We start from the raw sequence: 20,147 nt of genomic DNA on the forward strand, positions 1-20,147 counted from the left end.
TCTGAGGGAAAACAGGGAAAGGGGCTTTAGTGAAGCAGGGAAGGGGCGGGTGTTTCACAACAGGATGTACTTTTCTTCACATACTGTCAGAAGTATATTCTGCTACCTATTTAGTAGTGTCACATGGTGATAAGGTTTTGAAAATGTATCGCTGGTTTCGTGAGCTGTTCGAAATCTCTTTTACCTCATTGACTTATTGAGAAGATGACAGTTATGTCACTGCAGACTAAGATGCTCAATTAAATACTTAATTGGATTTTTTTTAGGCCACTTACACTTAGAACGTATAATAATGACTTTGGGATTTTGTTTTCCATGCAGCTTGCTGGAGAAGATGTTAGAATGGTCAGTCACTGACAACAGAGATTCAAAAGCTCTCCCTGCACATGCTGAAAATGCCTTCATGCTCTTGCTAATTGTACAAGATTTCCTGCAGGCAGAAGGACTAGTTAATTCAAATTTATGGACAGAAAAGGTACAGTAACTACATAATGGAAATACTGTATATGGGCTGAAATAATACTGAAAAAGTTGTCAGCTTGGATACTGCTGTTCCTTCTAGGCTTGTTTTTAAATGGTAGATACTACAGAGTGAGCGTCTGCAGTGGAATGGGTTAGCTTGCCCCTTAAGGAGTAAAAAAAGCATGCATACTTACCACAGGGAATATAGTTAATTTTGCAAGTTAAATAGGCCTCTAAGTGGTGGTACTCTTTCTTGAAAATCCAGGTATTTTTCAGACTGGAGAGGTATTTAGAAAATGTAGGAGCTAATGAAACAGTGTCAGTTGTAGCCTAAGCAGATTTTGCACCGTTTATCAGCAGGTATGATGCATTGTGTGTGTCCTGATTAAAAAAACCAGCCAAAACTCTGCTCTCAGTTGCAAGCTGAGAAATGTCACTTCTGGGCTTTGACCCCTATTGGATGTTCAACATAAGGTTGTGCATATATATGCAAATAGCTCAATTTTCTAGATCAGAGTCAGAAACGTGAGATCTGTGGAAGAAAATTACTAATCAACGCAATAGGTAACGTAAAGGAGCTTTCTGCCGTCTGGCTCTTTCTCCTGCCTTTTAGATCCCCATCATTTGCCTCAACATTTGTGTCGTTTCTGGCAGTAGTCTTGTTTCCTTTGCTGAGTTGTCATTGCTTTTCCATTTTTCAAGGCTAAAGGGGAGAGGCATTGTATGGAGCCACCACCACTCTTTTACATTTCAGTAATTTATTAAGGAATGTATGAAGGTATAGTGGTTTTAAGCAAATACATCTGGATAGTGAAATGTGCCATTTACCTGCAAATACCTACCCTGGTTTAGAAATACTGAACAGAAAGGATTGCCTCCTATATTTTTTATATATTTTTAAAGACATTTATAGCTTGTTACACAGTTTCAGGTGTTTCACTAAATCAGATATTCATGAAGGAAGCTGTGTTTTCCTTCTCAAGGCACTCTGTGCATTGCTATTCCTGGTAAATTACTAGCATTACAGTCAAATAATTTAAAATACAAAGCAAAAGAATGAAGTCCTATCTATACTAAAGGCAGAAATTGCAAGTTGGTGTGAGATCTGTGCTATTTAGTAATAGTGTCTTTTCAGTTGTAGTAATCCTACTTGTGGAGTCTTTAGCTTTCCTAAGGAAATGACATTTACTGGACATCAATTATAGGCAAAAACATATGCATATATACCACATGTTGGTTTTGGCTTTATTCAGGGGAGACACTTAAGTTCACCGTATGGGGCTAGAGATATTTTTTTGTAGTCAGGAATTGTTTTGCAGTGCGGTGTTCTGGGATAATTTTCTGGATTTGGGTAAGTTAGAGCTGTGAACACAGCCTCTTCTTCAGCTAGTTGAAATGCTTGTGTTTCCAGCTGGAGTAACTGTTGTGAATTTTATTTCACGCCAGTCTGTTTTTACAATAGCTCTTGGAAGAACTGGTGACTCTCATGGACAGCCTGTCCGTCTGGTACTCTGCTGGCCCAGAGGCAAACAGGCTTTCACAGGTACAAGTCCGGTTGCTCCTTGGATTCATTGCACAAGATAACTTACAGGTTGGTGGCAAATTCCTACTAGTAGTGCTGTGTTTTAAGCGCGTGTTTGTTGTAACTGTTGTGGCTTATGGGTGTCGAGGTTTTGATTGCGGGGTGACAATAAAACCGTGGCAGATGTATTGTTAACCTCCTCTCCCCCACAACTTCTGCCTTCAGCTCCTCCCTCTCCTCCCTTCCCACTCAGCACAGGTGACTGGGAGGGAAAGAAGGAGGGAGAGAAGAGAGTTGGAAAAATTAAAGATGTTTTACTAATGCTACTAAGAAGAATAGAGAAAATAAAACAAAATGTACAAAACCAATCTTGAAAGTCCCGGCAACTGCAGAGCCGGCACCCGAAGTCCTGGACTGGACTCTGCAGCCAACCGGAGCTGGATTCAGTCTGTCACTGGCCTCAGCTGGCAGGGATGACTCGCAAGGTCCTCTCCTAATGTCGGCCACAAGGAAAAGGGACAAGAGTCCTCGTGATCTCCCATTTTTATATGTAGTATCACATGAATGGGATGTTATACTAAGTTGGTCCATTTTTGGTCACCTGTTTCTCCTTGCCCCTCTCGTGAGATGTGCATCCATCCTTATCAGTGACCTTGCATACCGTTGCTATGTCTACCAAAATATGTATCCGGCTTTTCAGGAAAATGCAGCTAATAAGAAGGCTTTAGCTGACATCTAGTGAGTCTGATGGCAGTCCTTCCTCCTTGTGCAGGGAAGATGTTTGCCTTAATTCTTACCATTTGCAAATTTACCCCGCAGTCTTGCCAATGTGCACCTTCCGAGCATGAGAATGAGGTAGAGGCCAAGCTGTTGGAAGCTGGGACTATGTAGGCACTACTAGTGGCAGTAAGATAGTGATTCTGATTGTGACTTTTTGTTTCTACCATAAAATACATCTATTTGTAGTTTAGGGTTTATGTATTTTTAAGTGCACATGAACCTGGACTGTTCTGCCAAATCAACATTTGGAGCAAAGTTAGCAGGGCTGTGCCTGGAATGAGCCCTTCAGAAAAGCCAGGCCTGTTAGTTTATGTTTGGGATTGTCTTAATGCAGCTGTTTGTGGTTGCAGTGGACTCAGGTTCGGTCTATTACAGGATGGATGAGTGGTCAGTGTCCATATTTGATGGATGTGTGCCTTAGGCTTCCCAGGATGCAGCCAGAATATGTCCATATTCCTGTGCTGGAAATCACTATTTTGAGTATTGCATTCATTTTTTGTTGTTTTTCTGTGTAGGTCTGTGCTATGGCAGCAGCCAAACTAAACACACTTCTTCAGACCAAAGTAGTTGAGAGCCAGCCCGAAGCGTGCTACATCCTGGGGAAGCTGGAAGGCATCTTGAGTAGATCAATTGAAAAGAAGACAGAAACTTACTCATTTTTGATTCCCCTTGTTCGGACATTGGTATCCAAGATTTATGAACTTCTTTTCATGAACCTGCATCTCCCTTCATTGCCTCCTACCAATGGCAGCCCATCTTTCTTTGAGGATTTTCAAGAATACTGCAGCTCTGCTGAGTGGCAAGTGTATATTGGCAAATATGTAAGTAGTAGATTATTTTCCATCATTTTCCCTCTCTTTTTAGCCATGAAAGCAGAGAAACTCATTGAGAAATCACATTGTGCTTTTTGTTTTGCTGGAACCAGATTATTCCAAATATGAAGCAGTATGAAGAGAATTCATTCAGACATGATCACGAGCAGATGACACTTTATTGGAGGGATTGTTATGAAGCATTTATGGTGAACATGCACAAGCGAGACCGGGAGAGAGGAGAAAGTAAGCTTAAATTTCAGGTAAGGTTTTGGAGTGAGTGCAAGTTTCTCTTAGAACTATCTTGGGAGTTGCCTTCTAAAAGATGGAGAAACTGAATTCCAGGATGCTCCAATTCAAGTGATTGCAGGCAGGTTGATTAGTTTAAGATGTTATGGGCAATGTGACTTGATACACTTGTAGGATTTTCTTTTAATTATGTTCTTTCTATTTAAGAGTCTTATATGTAAGCAGAATTATTTAAGAACATGAGGCCTTTCTCATAGTGCAGCAACCTGGAATTATGCTCAGATATAAGCTGCATGTTCTTATACTGCTGCATGTTCTTTTACTTTGGTTTGAATTATTAAAATCTCTTATCCATTATGAGATGAGTCAGCGTGTGTGGTGTGTGTGTATGTTTTGTTTTGTGTGGGTTTTTCGTTTGATTTGGTTTTGTTTTGTTTCATTTTTGTTTGGGTTTTTTTTTGTTGTTGTTTTTGGTGGTGGTTGTTGTTTACCCTATTTCAATGCAATGAAAGTGTTTAAAATACTGAACAGCTCCTATTTAACATGAAACTTTTGGAAAAACTGTTTCTCAACTGACTCAGTTTAGGCAGTAGAATTAAGCAGTAATTACAGCAAATATAGCTAAGTTACATTTCTCTTGTGTTCTCTTTGTCTACTTAATAAGGATCCTTATAGTAAGTCCTCTTTTATTCAAGTAGCTAAAGGAAGGATAGAATGAGAGTCACATTCTAGAACAGGAGTTTACAGAAAAATCCTACCTGTTACAATAGGATTACCATACTGACCACTTTTCTGATGACGAGGAATTCTTTTCATATGGATTCAGAATTGATAATACTTTCTTCACATCTTAAAGTCAAAGTTTGGTGCCATTTCTTCCAGCACTAAGCTTCTTAAAATTTTCCTTGTAAGCATTACCTTAAATTTTCAGAAATTTTTACCGCTTAGGCTTTGTTGTTCCTTCTTAATTGGTGAGAATCCTTGCAAGCCACAAAACTGTGTTTTCAAAGGTCAGAGTTATTTCAGTGCTAGATCTGTTTTTAATGGTCTTTCAGGAGCATTTTGTGGAACCGTTCGGCAGAAAAGCTCGGCAGGAAAATCTGCGCTACAACAGTATGTTAAAGCAACTTCACGGTCAACACACAGCTACTCTGAGACAGTGGAGAGCAGCCCAGCTCTACCTCCTCTCTGAACGTGGCCCTTGGGCTGAGATGTAAGAAGTTTTTAAATCAAACTGTATATGATACTTAAAAGGAGTTTGCTCACATGACTAACTTAACTGTTTCATGTGAACTGTGGCAGATTGACTCCAATAACAATTCTTGAGATGTAAAGTTAACATTCAGTGCATCTTTTATAACGTGTCCTGCATTTAGTTACCAAAATGCAAAGTTTCAAGCATAGTGCCGAGGTAGTTTTCTGGGTACTCTTGCCAAGTGACCAAAAAAATTAGTTATCAGTGAAGTGATTGCAAAAACTTTTTGAGACATCCTACAGATAGGTGGCTCTGTTGGAAAAGAGATAACAGACTTGTTAATAAAGACTTTGAGTTATTATGCGTTAAGTTGGTTTCAGTTTAAAATAATAATAATAATAGAAAATAAATACTCTTTGCAAAGTACTTTAGGTTCATCAGAACTGCAAGATGAAATATGAAATTAAAACGCAGTTTATTGCTTTTCTGTTTTACAGTGTACAAGTGGATGACCAGTATTTTTCTAAATATGTGCTGTTTCGTAACGAATTCACATAGGTCTTTACCTTCTTTTAACTGTTTTTATGGATATTCTTGTATTCCAAGGGAACAGCGTCCTATTCACTGGAAACTTTCAAATGTGGAAAATTTTTCACGTATGAAACTAAAACTGGTGCAGAATTACAACTTCACCTCTCATCAGGATGCTAGTGACCTGAGAGATAATTTAGGTAAAGTTGGATTGTATTTGCTATTTCCCTTGGGATTCTTCAGTCTTTACTGAAGAAAGATACACACTTTACTCTTTGTATTTAAGAATTGTATTTAAATACTCTTTGTATTTATTTCTTCTATAGTAAAATATGTGACGTAAGAGTGGTACTTTCACCTGAAACACCATCTTCCTACTGAGCAGAATTAATTTCCCCTTGTTTATTCAAATGTGAGTTTTTGTGCCAAAAAGTTAAAGAAAGCCTTTGGTTTAAAATAAACAGTCACACAGCTTTCTTGCGTAAGATTGTTTCGAGAAAAGGACACAATGAGATCAGAGTATGCAGGCACTATTTCTTTACAACCTTTTAGAGCTTATAATTAAAATGTGTAGATATGAAGCACTTTGTTTCAGAAATATGCCAAACAGCAGAGTTAGGGGTGCAAACTGTTATTTAAGTTAGGTGTGTTGGATGTCAAGACTTGAGACAAAAAAAATAACTCTTTTAAACCCAAGTAAGCAAAAAATAAATGCAGTGTATTTCCATGAAGTCTGCACACTTTAACCATGTTTGACAGAACACTGCAAAATATTTTGTTGGAAATGTCCACATCAAAATTCAGTTTTCTAATGTGTTTGTGTCTTCCTGTTGTACTGTTACGATTTGACATGTATATCATGTAGTTCAGGGAGTATCTTTAGTGTTCTGCTTCTCCCAAAAGTATCTAAGAAGTCTCGTTATTTTTTACTCAGTTAAAACCAACATCTGGGCAGGAACAACCCCAGGTTCCAGTATAAGTTGGGGAATGACCTATTAGAGAGCAGCGTAGGGGAAAGGGACCTGGGGGTCCTGTGGACAGCAGGGTGACCATGAGCCAGCACTGGGCCCTTGTGACCAGGAAGCCAATGGGACCTGGGGTGGGTTAGAAGGGGGTGGTCAGTAGGTCAGAGAGGTTCTCCTGCCCCTCTGCTCTGCCCTGGGGAGACCGCACCTGGAATCTTGTGTCCAGTTGTGGCCCCTCAGTTCCAGCAGGACAGGAAACTGCTGGAGAGAGTCCAGTGCAGCCACCAAGATGCTGCAGGGAGTGGAGCATCTCCCGTGTGAGGAAAGGCTGAGGGAGCTGGGGCTCTGGAGCTGGACAAGAGGAGACTGAGGGAGGACTCATTCATGGGGATCAATATGGAAAGGGTGAGTGTCAGGAGGATGGAGCCAGGCTCTTCTGGGTAACAACCAGTGACAGGACAAGGGGCAATGGGTGCAAACTGGAACACAAAAGGTTCCACTTGAATTTGAGAAGAAACTTCTTCTCAGTGATGGTGACAGAGCCTGAAACAGGCTGCCCAGGGAGGTTGTGGAGTCTCCTACTCTGGAAACATTCAAGCCCGCCTGGACACCTTCCTGTGTAACCTCATCTGGGTGTTCCTGCTCCATGGGGGGATTGCACTGGATGAGCTTTCGAGGTCCCTTCCGATCCCTGACATTCTGGGATTCTGTGTTTTGACAGCAGAAGATACACTCAGGAGTTCAGCTTTCCCAAAGTGCTGTAGCAAACATTTTGTGAGCTGCAATATCTGTTTCTGACAGGTGTGCACCAGACACAGCCTTCTAGTGACTCTCTGCTGCTGGAGGTGGTGAAGCAGGTGAAAGTGAGTGACTTGGAAGATGATGTTCTTGAACTACCAGAAGAAGACACTGCAGCCAGTTCCAATTTGTAAGTACAGCAGAGTAGGACTGGGCATGTGATGTTGTGCGTGCATCTATGTTTGTCTGTGCTCTTGAAGTCCAGCAGAGAAGTGGCGCTTCTCTGAGTGATACTCATGTATTTTCTTGTACCATAAAGGTAATTAAACGCTTGTTTGTGGTGTGTCACGTCTGCAGACTTCTGGGTAACCATTTCGTCAAATACTTGTGAAGGTAACTTTAGTCACATGAACCAGGACTTAGCGCTGCTCTGGGTCGGATAATTTAAGCACCCAGCAATTAAATAAGAAAGGGAAATGCAGCCTCATGTTTTTGTACTTCAGGGGAGGTCAAGTCCATTGTGCCCGAGACTGAAATATCAAGCCTGAAGAGTGCTGCTATGAAATGGTGTTTTGTAGTCTAGTCTGGAACATGCAAGACTGCTGATGGAAGTACCTTCGTATAGTCATTTATGTTGTACTTTTAATGCCATTCAAATGTAATTATTTTCTGAACTGTACTCTTACCAAGTACCCAAGCAACTGTGTAATCTTCCTAACACTTAGTGGTATTTTTATAGGGATGAGAAGGATGAGCAAAGTCAGAAAGAAAAGCTGATATTGTCTGAAGACTGTGAACTCATTACAGTAATTGATGTGATACCTGGCAGGCTGGAGATCACTACCCAGCACATCTATTTCTTTGACAGCAGCATTGAAAAAGAGGAAGGTGAGTGTGATCAGTGTCTCTTTCTGTTCAGTGCAGTTCAGCATTCTGTTTTCAGTAGGCTGAGCTGGATTTTTTTTGAGACTGAGTGTCAAACTAATTGTGAAGAGACAAGTTGTGCATTGGTACTTGAAATTAATATTGTACTTGGTGATCAGTAGCTGGCTGATCCCTTCAGAATCAAGAATCTGGAATTGTACTTACTGAGCTGCTAAATGGATTCACCATTCTGAGTATTTCATAAAAAAATTAACCTATTAAAAGAAATTAAGTTTGACTACAAAATGTCATTACCTCTAAATTTTTGGCACCTCCATGTTCTCCCTGACAAATGTTTCACTTTTACATTGATCAAAAAGTTGTAGTAAGTGATGATTAAAAGGTATGTGAACATCAATCACGTATACTATTTCAGTGAACTTTAATAGAATATACATAGCTGAGTATGAAAACAGTGACCAGAAATGTTTGACAAATACTGGTAAAATTTTCAAAACCAGTGTATCAAGTAGTTGACCTTTTGGGAATTCTAAACATAAAAGCCTCTATTCAAGCCTGTTTAAGAAACTGAAGGGGGTTGGTTCATATTTTTTATCAACAGAATACATTTATGAAGTGACCTTGATCAGAAAGCAAAAACCATTATACACTCCATCAGATATTCCCTGCTGCCTCCTTCTTTCAGTAGAACAATAGCTGAAGTTACATTTTCCTAGTAAGATGGTTAATCAAGCCGCACATAAAATTGAGCTTTTCTAGGGATAACTCCAGGGTGATTGGAAACGATACTGCGTTATGTCTAAATGAAAAGTTTTTGATATAAGCCCAGTCAACTATCAAAATTGTCTTCCTAGGAGTAGGTTTTGATTTCAAATGGCACCTTTCTCAAATTCGAGAGATCCATTTGCGTCGGTACAACCTGAGGAGGTCAGCTTTGGAGATCTTCCTGACCGACCAAACCAACTATTTCCTCAACTTCAATAAGGAGGTAGGCAGTGGCATTGGCAGTGGTTCCTGGCGGCAGCGGCTCCGCTCGTAACTCCAAGAGGTCGCGCGCAAGGGGCGGAGCCTCGACGAGAATCCCGTTTTTTACAGCCTGATCAGATCTGACTGTGGGCATTCCAGAAGCTTCTCTGCACCCCCACCCTGGCTGTGGGTGCCCCTGAAGCTTCCAAACATCCCCCACACTGGCCGCGGGCGCCCAGCGGCTCCCTGGTGCCTCAGTGCTCCCTTCTCTTAATGACCCTGGCCGGGGGCTCTGGGGCCAAACAAAAGCAGCTGTTGGCCTCAAGCAGCAGAGAGAGGGAGATGTGTCTACTCCTTCCATATCAAAGGAGGGAGGGGGAGAGAGGGGGGTTTGCATTCTGCCACAGTCAGTCTATGAATAGCTCCTATAAAATGTTGTGGAGACTTGGGTTTGTGGGTTTTGTTTGTTCGTTTTCAGCAAATAAACCTTTGCAATAATTTTGTAGGAAAAACATTGGTATAATTTTATTTGAACAGCAGCAGTATTTCCTAGAAGACTTCTGTGGCAACAGTGATTTTTTTACTGTGTAGCATCTACACAAAAGTAAAAAAATCTGCTTCATGTTATTTGTTGCCTTTGTATCCTGTAATTGAAGGATGTCATGTCCATCCATGTCCAAATGTTTTATGCAGCAAGAGATAGAAGTGTTTAAAGCATAATTGTATTCCATTTATTTCACGTTTTAAGTAGCAGAGAAGTTGTTTACTTGTCAGCTTCAGTCTCTAGAATAATTGTTTTATTCGTGCTGCTTTCTAACAGGTACGCAACAAAGTATATAGTCGAATATTGTCACTGCGTTCTCCAAATATTTCTGGGACAAGATCTCCACAGGAACTTTTTAAAGCTTCAGGTCTGATGCAGGTATGAGACTTCAGCACAAACGGTCTAAAGCATTCCTCTGCTTCCTGAAGCAGTCCTGGAACATCCTGGACTACTGATTTGGCTTTTTTCCCCCAGTGTTTAGATGGCGACTGCCAATTTCTGTACCTTCGGTCTCGCCCCAAACTTTCACATGCATATTCTTAGAACCACTGTGTTCCGTCGTGTACAGTCAGTGAGGTAAACGGATGGAGCAGCCTCTTGTGTTGATGAGATTGTGACAAGGGTTCCAACAAGAGTAGAAAACATGTAGCAGACCTGCTTCTATTTTCAGTCCATGATACTGAGTGCTCATTTTGGAACTTTTTTCACTACATGCATGGATAATTTTCCCTGCTACCTTTTCATGATGGGGCTTTCAATGAAACTCATGAAGATTAAGCAGGAAATATGATCTTAAGGGAATTAGTGACATTGGTATAAAAGGAAAATGTCAAAGTGTCTGTATTACCCTAAATATGGATACATTTTTAAATGTAGTAGATGTGTTTTTAATTTCCATCTCTTCATACCATTCTTGCAGTTGTGTGTCTTTCACTTGCCAGTGCTGTCCTCTGGCAGATAAACACTGCCACAACGTGTAATTGGCAATAGTGGTATCTTTCATGTAGTGACTTCCATTGTATCTTTTTCTGTTTTTCAGAAATGGGTGAATAGAGAAATATCCAACTTTGACTACCTTATTCAGCTGAACACAATGGCAGGACGAACTTACAATGACCTCGCTCAGTATCCTGTGGTAATTAAAAAGGAATAATTTTTTTGTTTTTTGCCAGTTGTATTTTTTCTATTTTGAAAGATGGATTTTTAATCTCCGTTTTGTCTTTGACTCTTTTATAGTTCCCTTGGATTTTACGAGATTATACTTCAGAAGAACTGGACCTGAACAATCCTGCAGTCTTTAGAGATCTGTCCAAACCCATAGGGGTGGTGAATGAAAAGAATGCCAAGGCTGTGAAAGAGAAGTATGTACCAGAACACTCCATTCTATTTCTCTATCTTTTCTGAGCCTTCAGGCTAATAAGATATTTCAAAAATAAAGTTGTGACAGTGAAAGTTTTAAAAACTAGTTTTATAACATCACAGGTGCATTTGCAAAGGTTACGATTTGTTGTTCCTACTGTATTCAGATTAGTTAGCTTAGATGGCACTGAAAGGAGGAATTTTCAGTTGTTTCTGAGATGTGGAGATAAAAACACTAAAAGGCTGGAGAAACACTTAAAGACCCAGCAGCTTGCAGAGAGAATACTATGTCCCATGTCTACTTCAAGATAAGGAATGCAAAATCATACTGTGAGTTGAGCTGCCTGTGCTGAGAGGTAACATTGAACCAGAGTCTGTGCTGCCTGCTCTTTTTTTCAAGCATAGATTATTATCTTTGAAATAAAATATAACTCAGTGACTTGCAGCAACTCCTCTGTAGGTAGGAATGACAAGTACTTACTTACACCCACACATCTGTGTAGCAATCCTTCTTTTTTTGCTAGTGTGGGGAGTGAGTGTACCGTCCGTCATACCACATTGCACCAGTCAGACAGCTTCCAAAACCAGCTTTCTTCAGAAAACTTGGAACGTGGAGAATTTTCTTTGAATGATTAGGCTCTGCCCTTGACTGTATTGAAATTGTAGTTAGTCGTACTGCTGGAGAACCAATTTCTCTTACCAGCCTTGTGCCACTGAGCAATATATCAGCCAGATGGTGGCGGGGCACTGTACAGTGAGGTTGCCTGTAGAAAAGTGTCAATTAAATCTCTTTTCTGCATCTCGACACAGTCACACACACAATCTTTTTATCTTTTTTTTTTTCTTAAATCTTGCAAGAAACTGTGACAAGTCCCTTCAATAATATCTGTACAGCTTAGTGATGCAGGGGCGGTTGTCTGTTGCATTAAGTCATACTAAATCAGTCCTGTCTTGCCCTTTATGCAGTTTCTGACAGCTGATAGCAACTGCCTAGGGAAGAGTATAAGAACAGGTATGCAAAGGCTTCATCTGGTGTACATTTCTGTCTTTCAGAAGTCTTTTTCTTAGGGACTTTTGAAGTCAGAATTGAAGTCAGAATTGAAGTCCTCATGTTTAACAAAACACAATGTATTTTTCTCTTATAGAATGCTGTGATCCACATGTCAATCAACTGTAGTGCTCAGTTGTGTTTATAAATCTTTATTGTGTTTTAGATATGAGAATTTCGAGGATCCCCTGGGGATGATTGACAAATTTCACTATGGGACACACTACTCAAATGCTGCTGGTGTCATGCATTACCTCATTCGAGTAGAACCTTTCACAACACTTCATATCCAGCTTCAAAGTGGCAGGTATACTGTGAGCAAATGAGCAGCACCCTCATTTTGCTTCATTACCAGTTTACTGAGGGAGTGAACCAAGTCTAACCTGGGATTTCTGATCTGCAGGTTTGACTGTGCTGACAGGCAGTTCCACTCTATTCCTGCTACATGGCAGGCGCTCATGGACAACCCCAATGATGTCAAGGAACTTATCCCAGAGTTCTTCTACTTTCCAGAGTTCCTGGAGAATCAAAATGGTAAACTGACTACGCCAAATATTCTCATAGAAAGCTGTTCTAGTGTTCTTCAGAGAAGAATTGTTACAACCATTTGTGAATGCTGTGGAACACTTCCTATGTAAACTTTATAGTGTGCTTGTAGAAATTACTTTAATCATCATGCTGGCTTCAGATTGTTTAATGAAGACATCAGTTGTGTTAAGCAACAGCCTCAATGTTGTTGATAAATTCAGACTAGGGACTTAAGGATGGCTAAAAATAGTGTTGTTTACCTAATGTAAAATACCAGAGATGATCATTTGGATGTTTGAAAAAGAAAAAAATTACAGCAGTTAATACTGATTAAATAATTAGCAAAAGTTAATATAGGCTAACTAGTATTCTTCTTACTGGGTTCATTGGATGATAGAGTTTGGACATCTTCAAACATGTGAGATCTTTTATTTGCTCTAGGCAACCAACATATTTTCTGCTTGCTACAGTTACCTTCCAATGTAATGTTAAATCACCTGATTTTAGAGCCTTGTAAGGTTTCAGTGCCCACAAGGAAAAAAAAATGACTGATAATGCTGATTGCAAAGACAGCATCCTGCATTCTGATGTGAGACTCCTAGCCAGTTTTTAATTCACATTTATTGCATAGTGAATGGGTTTTCTACCTATTACACAATTTAAAAATGGATTTGTATGTGTGTTGCTGCTAATTTATTCTGCTAGCTACAGCCTACAAGAGTTCTAAGTTATAAAAATTGGAAACATCCAGGTCACACTTTCAAAAGTGATTTAAGCATTTAGAGTCGTTCTAGTGAAACCTGGTGGGATTTAAGACTTCTTGAAGCCTTGATACTACAACCATTGAAACCTGAAAGTAACTTCATTCTTATGAATAACCTCATTGAAATGCTTTGGACTCTTAGTCCTGCTAAAAGAAAGCAAATGTAAATCCGTTTACAGGCAGCTGTGTAAATGATTAATGCTACTTTGAAGGTTGAGACTTCAGCTTTGGAATAATTTAGGTACTTCGGACAACTGTTATCCTGTATTATTTAACTTTTTAAACATTCAGGCAGAACTTGCCCTTGGTGGTAGCGTTGCTGGAAATATACATTAAGAATTTTTCAATATCCTTCCCTTGTATTGAGATAGTAATGCTTTTCAATCTTTATTAAGGTATCAAGATACTTGAAATATTTTGTAGTAACTCTTAAAATTCTCCAAATTCTTCACTAGGTTTTAACTTAGGTCAGCTTCAAATATCCAAAGAGGTGGTAAATGATGTTGTTCTCCCCAAATGGGCTCACTCCCCAGAAGACTTCATTTATAAACACAGGAAGGCTCTGGTAAGATGGGGTTTATATGTGTGAAATAATGATAAAGCAGGTACACCTCCACATCGTCACTGTGGCTTAAGTGTGAACTACTGAGGCTACATTTGAACTAGAGTGGTGGTTGCGTTTGACATTACAAGTACTGTTAGAACTTTCAGTTAAAAGCGCTGTGTATGTCCATAAAATGCTCAAAAAAAAAGAAGGGAAGAGCTTGAAGATACGAATCATGTGGGAGTTTGCTGCCCTAAGACATAGAATGCAGAATTAGGTGGGTTTAGGTGATAAGGCTTCCCTTGCTTTTTAAAGATTATGCTTTATGGTTCTCAAGAGCTAGCAGCTTACCTTCCATTGCATAGTTGCATTTCGATAGTCTAGATGTGCTGCTGTGCTGGGTTAATTTTCCCTCTTACTGGCGGTTACTACCCTTAACACACATGGATATTCTTATACTTCTGCCCTATACATTGGTGTGTACCTCGTTTTGGAATTAAATATCTTTTGGAATTAAATCTCTTTCACAGAAAATAGTAAATATTTCAAGAAAGCAGCAGTTCTTATTCTTACAAGAGTATTTTTCTGTTCTAGGAATCTGAGTATGTTTCCGCTCATCTTCATGAATGGATAGATCTGATTTTTGGCTACAAGCAGAGGGGACCAGCTGCAGTGGAGGCACTCAATGTGTTCTATTATTGTACTTATGAAGGTACAAAGCAGTATGCTCTCTTGTCATTGTTGTCAGACTTGGGGATTTTCAGTCTTAGACAAAAACCACTTGATTTGTGAGCATGCCATATAGTAGCCTATGGTAAGGCAACAGAATTATAGATGAAGCATAACTTGCAGAATTTTGAGTGGCTTTTATAGGCAATGTGCTGCATGCATGATGTATATTAAATTTATTTGATAAGAAAAAAGCCTTCAATTCTTGCACTTTTACAGATACACTTAAAATTCCACTTACTGAGTGGAATTTTCAGATTATCTTTAACATGAAGGCATTGTTTGAAGGCTTTTCAGGAGTAAAATGTGATAACACTGCAATTAAATTAAGTTTCACAACATTTGTTGACCATTATCAGTTCTCAATAAGTTGTTTGGATCATGTTCTTTTTCCATTTTTCTACCCTTCATCATTCTGGTTGTGATCTAGGGGCTGTGGATTTGGATGCTTTAACAGATGAGAAAGAAAGGAAAGCTTTAGAAGGGATGATAAACAATTTTGGGCAAACTCCATGTCAGCTGTTAAAGGTAATGCTCTTTGTTCCCTCTCAGTGAGACCTTTGTGGTTAAATCCAACTGAGTAACAAAGGACTTTGGAAAAAGAATGAAAAGATGATGATTTCTAAGAGAATAGTTTGTAATTTTAGGAATTTTAAGTCTTTGCTACATTACCACTGCTAAAGGTCACACTGATGGAAATTTAACATACCGTTTTCAAAAGAAATTAATATATGTTACCAAGGGAAATTAGGTGCTCAAGAGTCTATTTTCCCATTGATTATCAAGAAGTTTCTGAGTATCATGTGACTTGAACAAATGAATAAATTTGTGCAACCTGCTAATCCTTCAAATATTGTCTCCTAGGAGCCCCATCCACAGAGGCTGTCAGCAGAAGAGGTAGTGCAAAGACTGACTAAAAGTGACACCTCCACCCTGAATCTCTTTCAGCACCTCACTGAACTGAAGTCATTCTTCATCGAGGTAGATGTTACCTGAAATTTTGTAAAATCTGATTTGAAATTTCTGACGTGCTTGAAACAAAAGGTCACAACCTAGATGAAAATAAACATGCTTCCTATTTAAGAAAACGTTTTTAAAATGCAAATGTGTCTAAAATGAGCTCTGTCTTCTTAATTAGTTTCATAGAGGTTGAATCCCCTAAATTTGTATCTTCTGGCTGCTTCTGTGGGTGTTTTTTGAGTCTTAGGATGCTAAGAAAACCAAGAACATCACTGGCGGCACCTGAGGACTCCCTGAACTTGTGAGCTAAACTCCCTGATTTAGGACAGAGCCAGGGTTTCATTTCTGGTGTCTGCAACAAAGCATCCCTGCATGAACTGGATATGTGTGTTCCAGTGCCTTAGAGGACTCTACATGGCTGACGTTACTCCAGAGCCTTTGGGTTTTACTCTCCACAGATACCAGATTTGTCCTTTAGCTCTTACATATAATCAAACCGAAACTGTGTCCTTTCTCTTAGGGAATCAGTGATGGTGTGCCCATCATCAAAGCTGTTGTCCCCAGGAATCAGGCACGTTCCTTTATTTCTCAGGGAAGCCCAGAGATCTTGGTGAGTTGCATGTGTCAATACTATTCTTAGACTGCAGACAGTCAAATAGGTGTGTATGTTTCATACAACTTGTAGAGAAACACTTCTTAACTGTTCCTGTTCAAATGTGTTCCTTAAACCCATAGTGAATGTCAGCTATAAGTTAAACGTTTGTCTTCTGTAGAGAAACCAGGCTGATTTGTTGAATGGCATTTAAGAACGGATGAGACATGAGTGTCAGTTGTCGTGAGGTGTGGTGTAAGTTGCCCACTCAATCCACTTCCATAATAGCAATCAACTTCCTAATGCAGTGCAGCCCAGCTTGAAAATGGCAGTTTTTCATGGCACCATTATGTTTATCATTACTTTCCGACCCATATATTAAACTATACTGTATGCCACATATACTTACTTCAAAGGCTGGCACTGTTGCTGAAATTAACTTTTGTGCTTACACTATGGCAGATGGCCAAATGATGAAAAGAGGAGAGTGGGTTTGTATTTACATCTGTATGTATGGTCTGCATACGGGCCTTGTGCAATAATACCTTGGTTTTGCAGGAAAGAATATTATTTTCAAATATTCCTACTTTGTAGGTCAAATGTACTGTCCTGGCTTAGTGTGGTATGTGCATATATAATTTGGACACGTCTACAATTCTCATTTTATTTTTTCTAAATATCTAATGAAAATATCCTCGACTATTTACATTCCCTTCTTATTTCTCAGAAATAGAATTGCAGTACAATTTTTTAAAAAAATCATCTTCCTGCGGTAATGCGTTAACGTTTAATGACTGCTATTTCAAATAAGAGAAGCAGCAGCTGACTGGGTGTTTTGTATTTTACCTCCTTGCTACATGTTCCTTCTCCCTGCTTTCAACTTCTCTGGTGTATCTAGAACACACACTATTCTAATTTGGTAATATGCACCACATGTGCATTAACTCACCTCAGCTGGATGTTTTTTTTGATTTGTAGATGGAAATGTAGAAGGCCGTGCTGGATTTTATGCAAGCTCCATTGCCATCAAAGGCAAGCAGAAAATATACCTGTGGGTTTCACAGATTTTCCTTTCAAACTTTTTTAGGTAACAGCAAGTCTGAACTGTGTTATTGGAACTCATGGTTGGCTGCCTTATGATAAAAATATCTCCAACTATTTTACATTCATCAGAGATACCACAGTGACAAATCCCAAGTAAGCATGTGATGAGGCGAGGTGCGGATCAATGCATCTACACTAATAAAACACAGTAATTGTTCAACAGTCAGTGGGTTATACTGTTTTCATTGGCTGAGTTTTCACATAAGAATGCATCTTCTGATGTTCAAGAATATTACCTCTAATCTGTAATACTGTTCTAGTAAAGAGTTATTTAAGTAGTACTTCAAGGTTCTCCATTCTTAGATGTACTTCTAACTTTTTAAAATAAATACTCATCTTTGAATCTGAGATGGTCAGTCTTCATACTTCCTTACACTATAGTGCAGGTATATGTGGTGGGTTTGCTTCTTTGCTTTTTAGAATATTCTTTTTTTTCTTTATTGTAACAATACTTAGTAGGGACATGAGTTATTCATACAGGATCAAATTGCATGAAAGACGGAAAAGATCTAAGGTGAAATCTTGCTTCCACTTGCTGCTGGTAGTGAGAGTATTGCCCTGGATATCAGGGTGCCAGAATTCCCCCAATTATTTTTTTAGATATAGCCTCCTCTACAGATGGAATTTCTTATTTATTTTTAAGGATATAGGAAGTGCAAAATACATTGGTCTGAACTAAAGCTACCCTTAACTGCTCATCATTTGCCTGCAGAACCCAGCGCAATGTGAGTGGTCCCTTTGCACCGGGGCTGGAGATCACCTCCAAGTTGTTTGCAGTGTCCCATGATGCAAAGCTGCTCTTTAGTGGAGGACACTGGGACAACAGCATCAGAGTGACATCTCTTACAAAAGGCAAGCTGGTTGGACAGCACCTCAGGCACATGGGTTAGTAATTGTTTATATCGTGAAATGAAAGGTTTTGCTTATTGTGTCTTGATGTTTGGTCTTCTTGGAAATAATTGTAGCCAGTGCACTCGAGCGGACAAGCCCAGCTGTTATAAAGGAATGGAAGCATAGGAACAGAAGAATATTTGAACCATGATTATACATAAATACTTCAGCATGACTTTTTAGTCATTGGAGTGATGGTTTAATGTCGTTTCAAAAGAAGGCTTGACTGTTGGTTTTAGGTAGCAAAGGTGGTTAAATCAGGTTGGTACACCTGTACAAGACTTCGTTGTTTAATATAGTCTCATCAGCCCTTATCACAGTGAACTGACTGCAAATCAGGATACGTTGTTGGTCTGTTACATGCACATTGTCACTCTGTGGGAAGTTAGTTTTAAATATTTATGTGATGATAACCTTGTGTTTTCTTTCCTTTATCTAGATATTGTGACCTGCTTGGCAATAGACTACTGTGGAATTCATTTAATTTCAGGCTCCAGAGACACTACCTGCATGATATGGCAAATAGTTCAGCAGGTAGGTTATTTAGGCATACTCTGAGAAGCAGTTTCTGAATGCTTTTTTGTGCTCCTCTGTCTTGCTGTGATGGTTTATTGATTTCCTTTCAGGTTGGCAGGGAAGACAGGCCACTAAAATTGATTAGCTTACTAATTTTACTACTCCCATTGTCTTCTGTATTTGAAATATTCACTATACGCATTAGTTACTTTACAGCTGAAGTACAGTATTTCAGAGGCACTCTTAAAGATGTCATAGATTATTTTCAGGATAGGCAAATATTGTTCCCCGTTGTACAGATAGAAGAACAAAAAAGAGACAGTGCTTGAGACTTCCTAAATTTGTTAGAACAGTGTTTATAGTTGGGGATTTTTACATTTCTAGGCTGCTGTTCAGTGTACTACTTGCATTTTAGTGTATTGTTTCCACTGTTGAACGAGTACACTAGGAGTTAGCAAAGCCAACACTAGTCTGTGAACTGGATTTATGCTGGCATTTCAGAATTCTTTAGTATTGGTCTTGCGCTTTCACACAATGAAAGTGTTTGTGTGATGCATGTGTGTACTCACACACGAAACATGAGGCCATTTCCATTGTTAAGCATTTAAATGCTCATTTCTGATTGCTGCATTACAGGTAACATGAGTAGGATTAACTGCAGGGGAAGCTGTCATACTATGGACAGCACATTTTGTCACATCACCTTGTTATAATTGAACTAAAGTCAGCACATTAAACCAGTACAGTGGCGTGTAACTGCATGTCTTTTTGTGGAAGCCGTCTTTTTGGTGGGAACATTTAGAATTCTTTCAAGAAGTACTTTGTACCAATAGTGTTTGGTCAAAAAGATGAGACCTTAGTGCTCACAACAGTATTTTTTTTGTCTCAAGTGAGGATAAATGTTGCGCATTTTTTAGTTTATCTTAGTGTGAGTTAAATAAGTCATCCTTTGGAGATGATATTTGTTTAGAGTTACTTTTTCTTAAGACTTCTCATGTATTTTTTTATTTTTCTTTAATGGATATCTAAATATCTTGTATGTATTGTAAATTCTTCTTGTGAGAATTTTCCCTTGGTCTTTACAAAGTGGCAGCAATGACTGCATGCTGTCACGTCCATTCTACTTGTCTGCTCTGCATTTTTTCCCAGCTCTGTATTTTGACACTTGTTCTGCATCCCTGCATTCTTCAGGCTCCCTGGCCTTGCTTGACTGCCAAATATCTATCACAGAAGTGACAATAAAGAGTCCTCTTGGAACTATTTACTAATACCCTCTCACTAAGCACAGGTCTTGCCGTAGGACTGGTCTGAGGATGTCTGTATATGCTGGAACAAAAGTACTAAATGATTTTTTTACACCCTACAGTCATGTGGGAAAATTACTGTTTTTAATGAACATTATTACAGTATTTCCTTTGTATATTGTACTACCGGTAGTCACTGAGAGAGAATATTAGCTCTTCC

General features: G+C 39.2%; 2 protein-coding genes across 2 annotated transcripts in view; both read left to right on the forward strand.

Moving 5' to 3' along the window:
• The window catches only part of LOC308041712 (olfactory receptor 14J1-like), a gene marked incomplete at both ends in the record, with an annotated part of 115,898 nt that overhangs the window by 39,385 nt on the left and 56,366 nt on the right, over positions 1-20,147 (forward strand). The gene's annotated exons all lie outside the window — the stretch shown is intronic.
• The window catches only part of LOC308042146 (neurobeachin-like protein 1), a gene marked incomplete at its 5' end in the record, with an annotated part of 53,560 nt that overhangs the window by 26,523 nt on the left and 6,890 nt on the right, over positions 1-20,147 (forward strand). The window contains 22 exons of the mRNA XM_080347293.1: positions 322-475; positions 1,925-2,053; positions 3,280-3,585; positions 3,690-3,839; positions 4,881-5,038; positions 5,627-5,751; positions 7,318-7,444; positions 7,994-8,142; positions 8,994-9,127; positions 9,926-10,027; positions 10,689-10,784; positions 10,886-11,010; positions 12,223-12,363; positions 12,460-12,590; positions 13,803-13,912; positions 14,486-14,603; positions 15,051-15,148; positions 15,485-15,601; positions 16,101-16,190; positions 17,260-17,369; positions 17,989-18,161; positions 18,607-18,701. Coding sequence (XP_080203419.1) covers positions 322-475; positions 1,925-2,053; positions 3,280-3,585; positions 3,690-3,839; positions 4,881-5,038; positions 5,627-5,751; positions 7,318-7,444; positions 7,994-8,142; positions 8,994-9,127; positions 9,926-10,027; positions 10,689-10,784; positions 10,886-11,010; positions 12,223-12,363; positions 12,460-12,590; positions 13,803-13,912; positions 14,486-14,603; positions 15,051-15,148; positions 15,485-15,601; positions 16,101-16,190; positions 17,260-17,369; positions 17,989-18,161; positions 18,607-18,701 — 2,938 coding nt within the window. The remainder of the gene's footprint in view (positions 1-321; positions 476-1,924; positions 2,054-3,279; positions 3,586-3,689; positions 3,840-4,880; positions 5,039-5,626; positions 5,752-7,317; positions 7,445-7,993; positions 8,143-8,993; positions 9,128-9,925; positions 10,028-10,688; positions 10,785-10,885; positions 11,011-12,222; positions 12,364-12,459; positions 12,591-13,802; positions 13,913-14,485; positions 14,604-15,050; positions 15,149-15,484; positions 15,602-16,100; positions 16,191-17,259; positions 17,370-17,988; positions 18,162-18,606; positions 18,702-20,147) is intronic.

Source organism: Nesoenas mayeri (genome assembly GCF_963082525.1).
Source record: "Nesoenas mayeri genome assembly, chromosome: 6".
NCBI classification, from domain to species: domain Eukaryota; kingdom Metazoa; phylum Chordata; class Aves; order Columbiformes; family Columbidae; genus Nesoenas; species Nesoenas mayeri.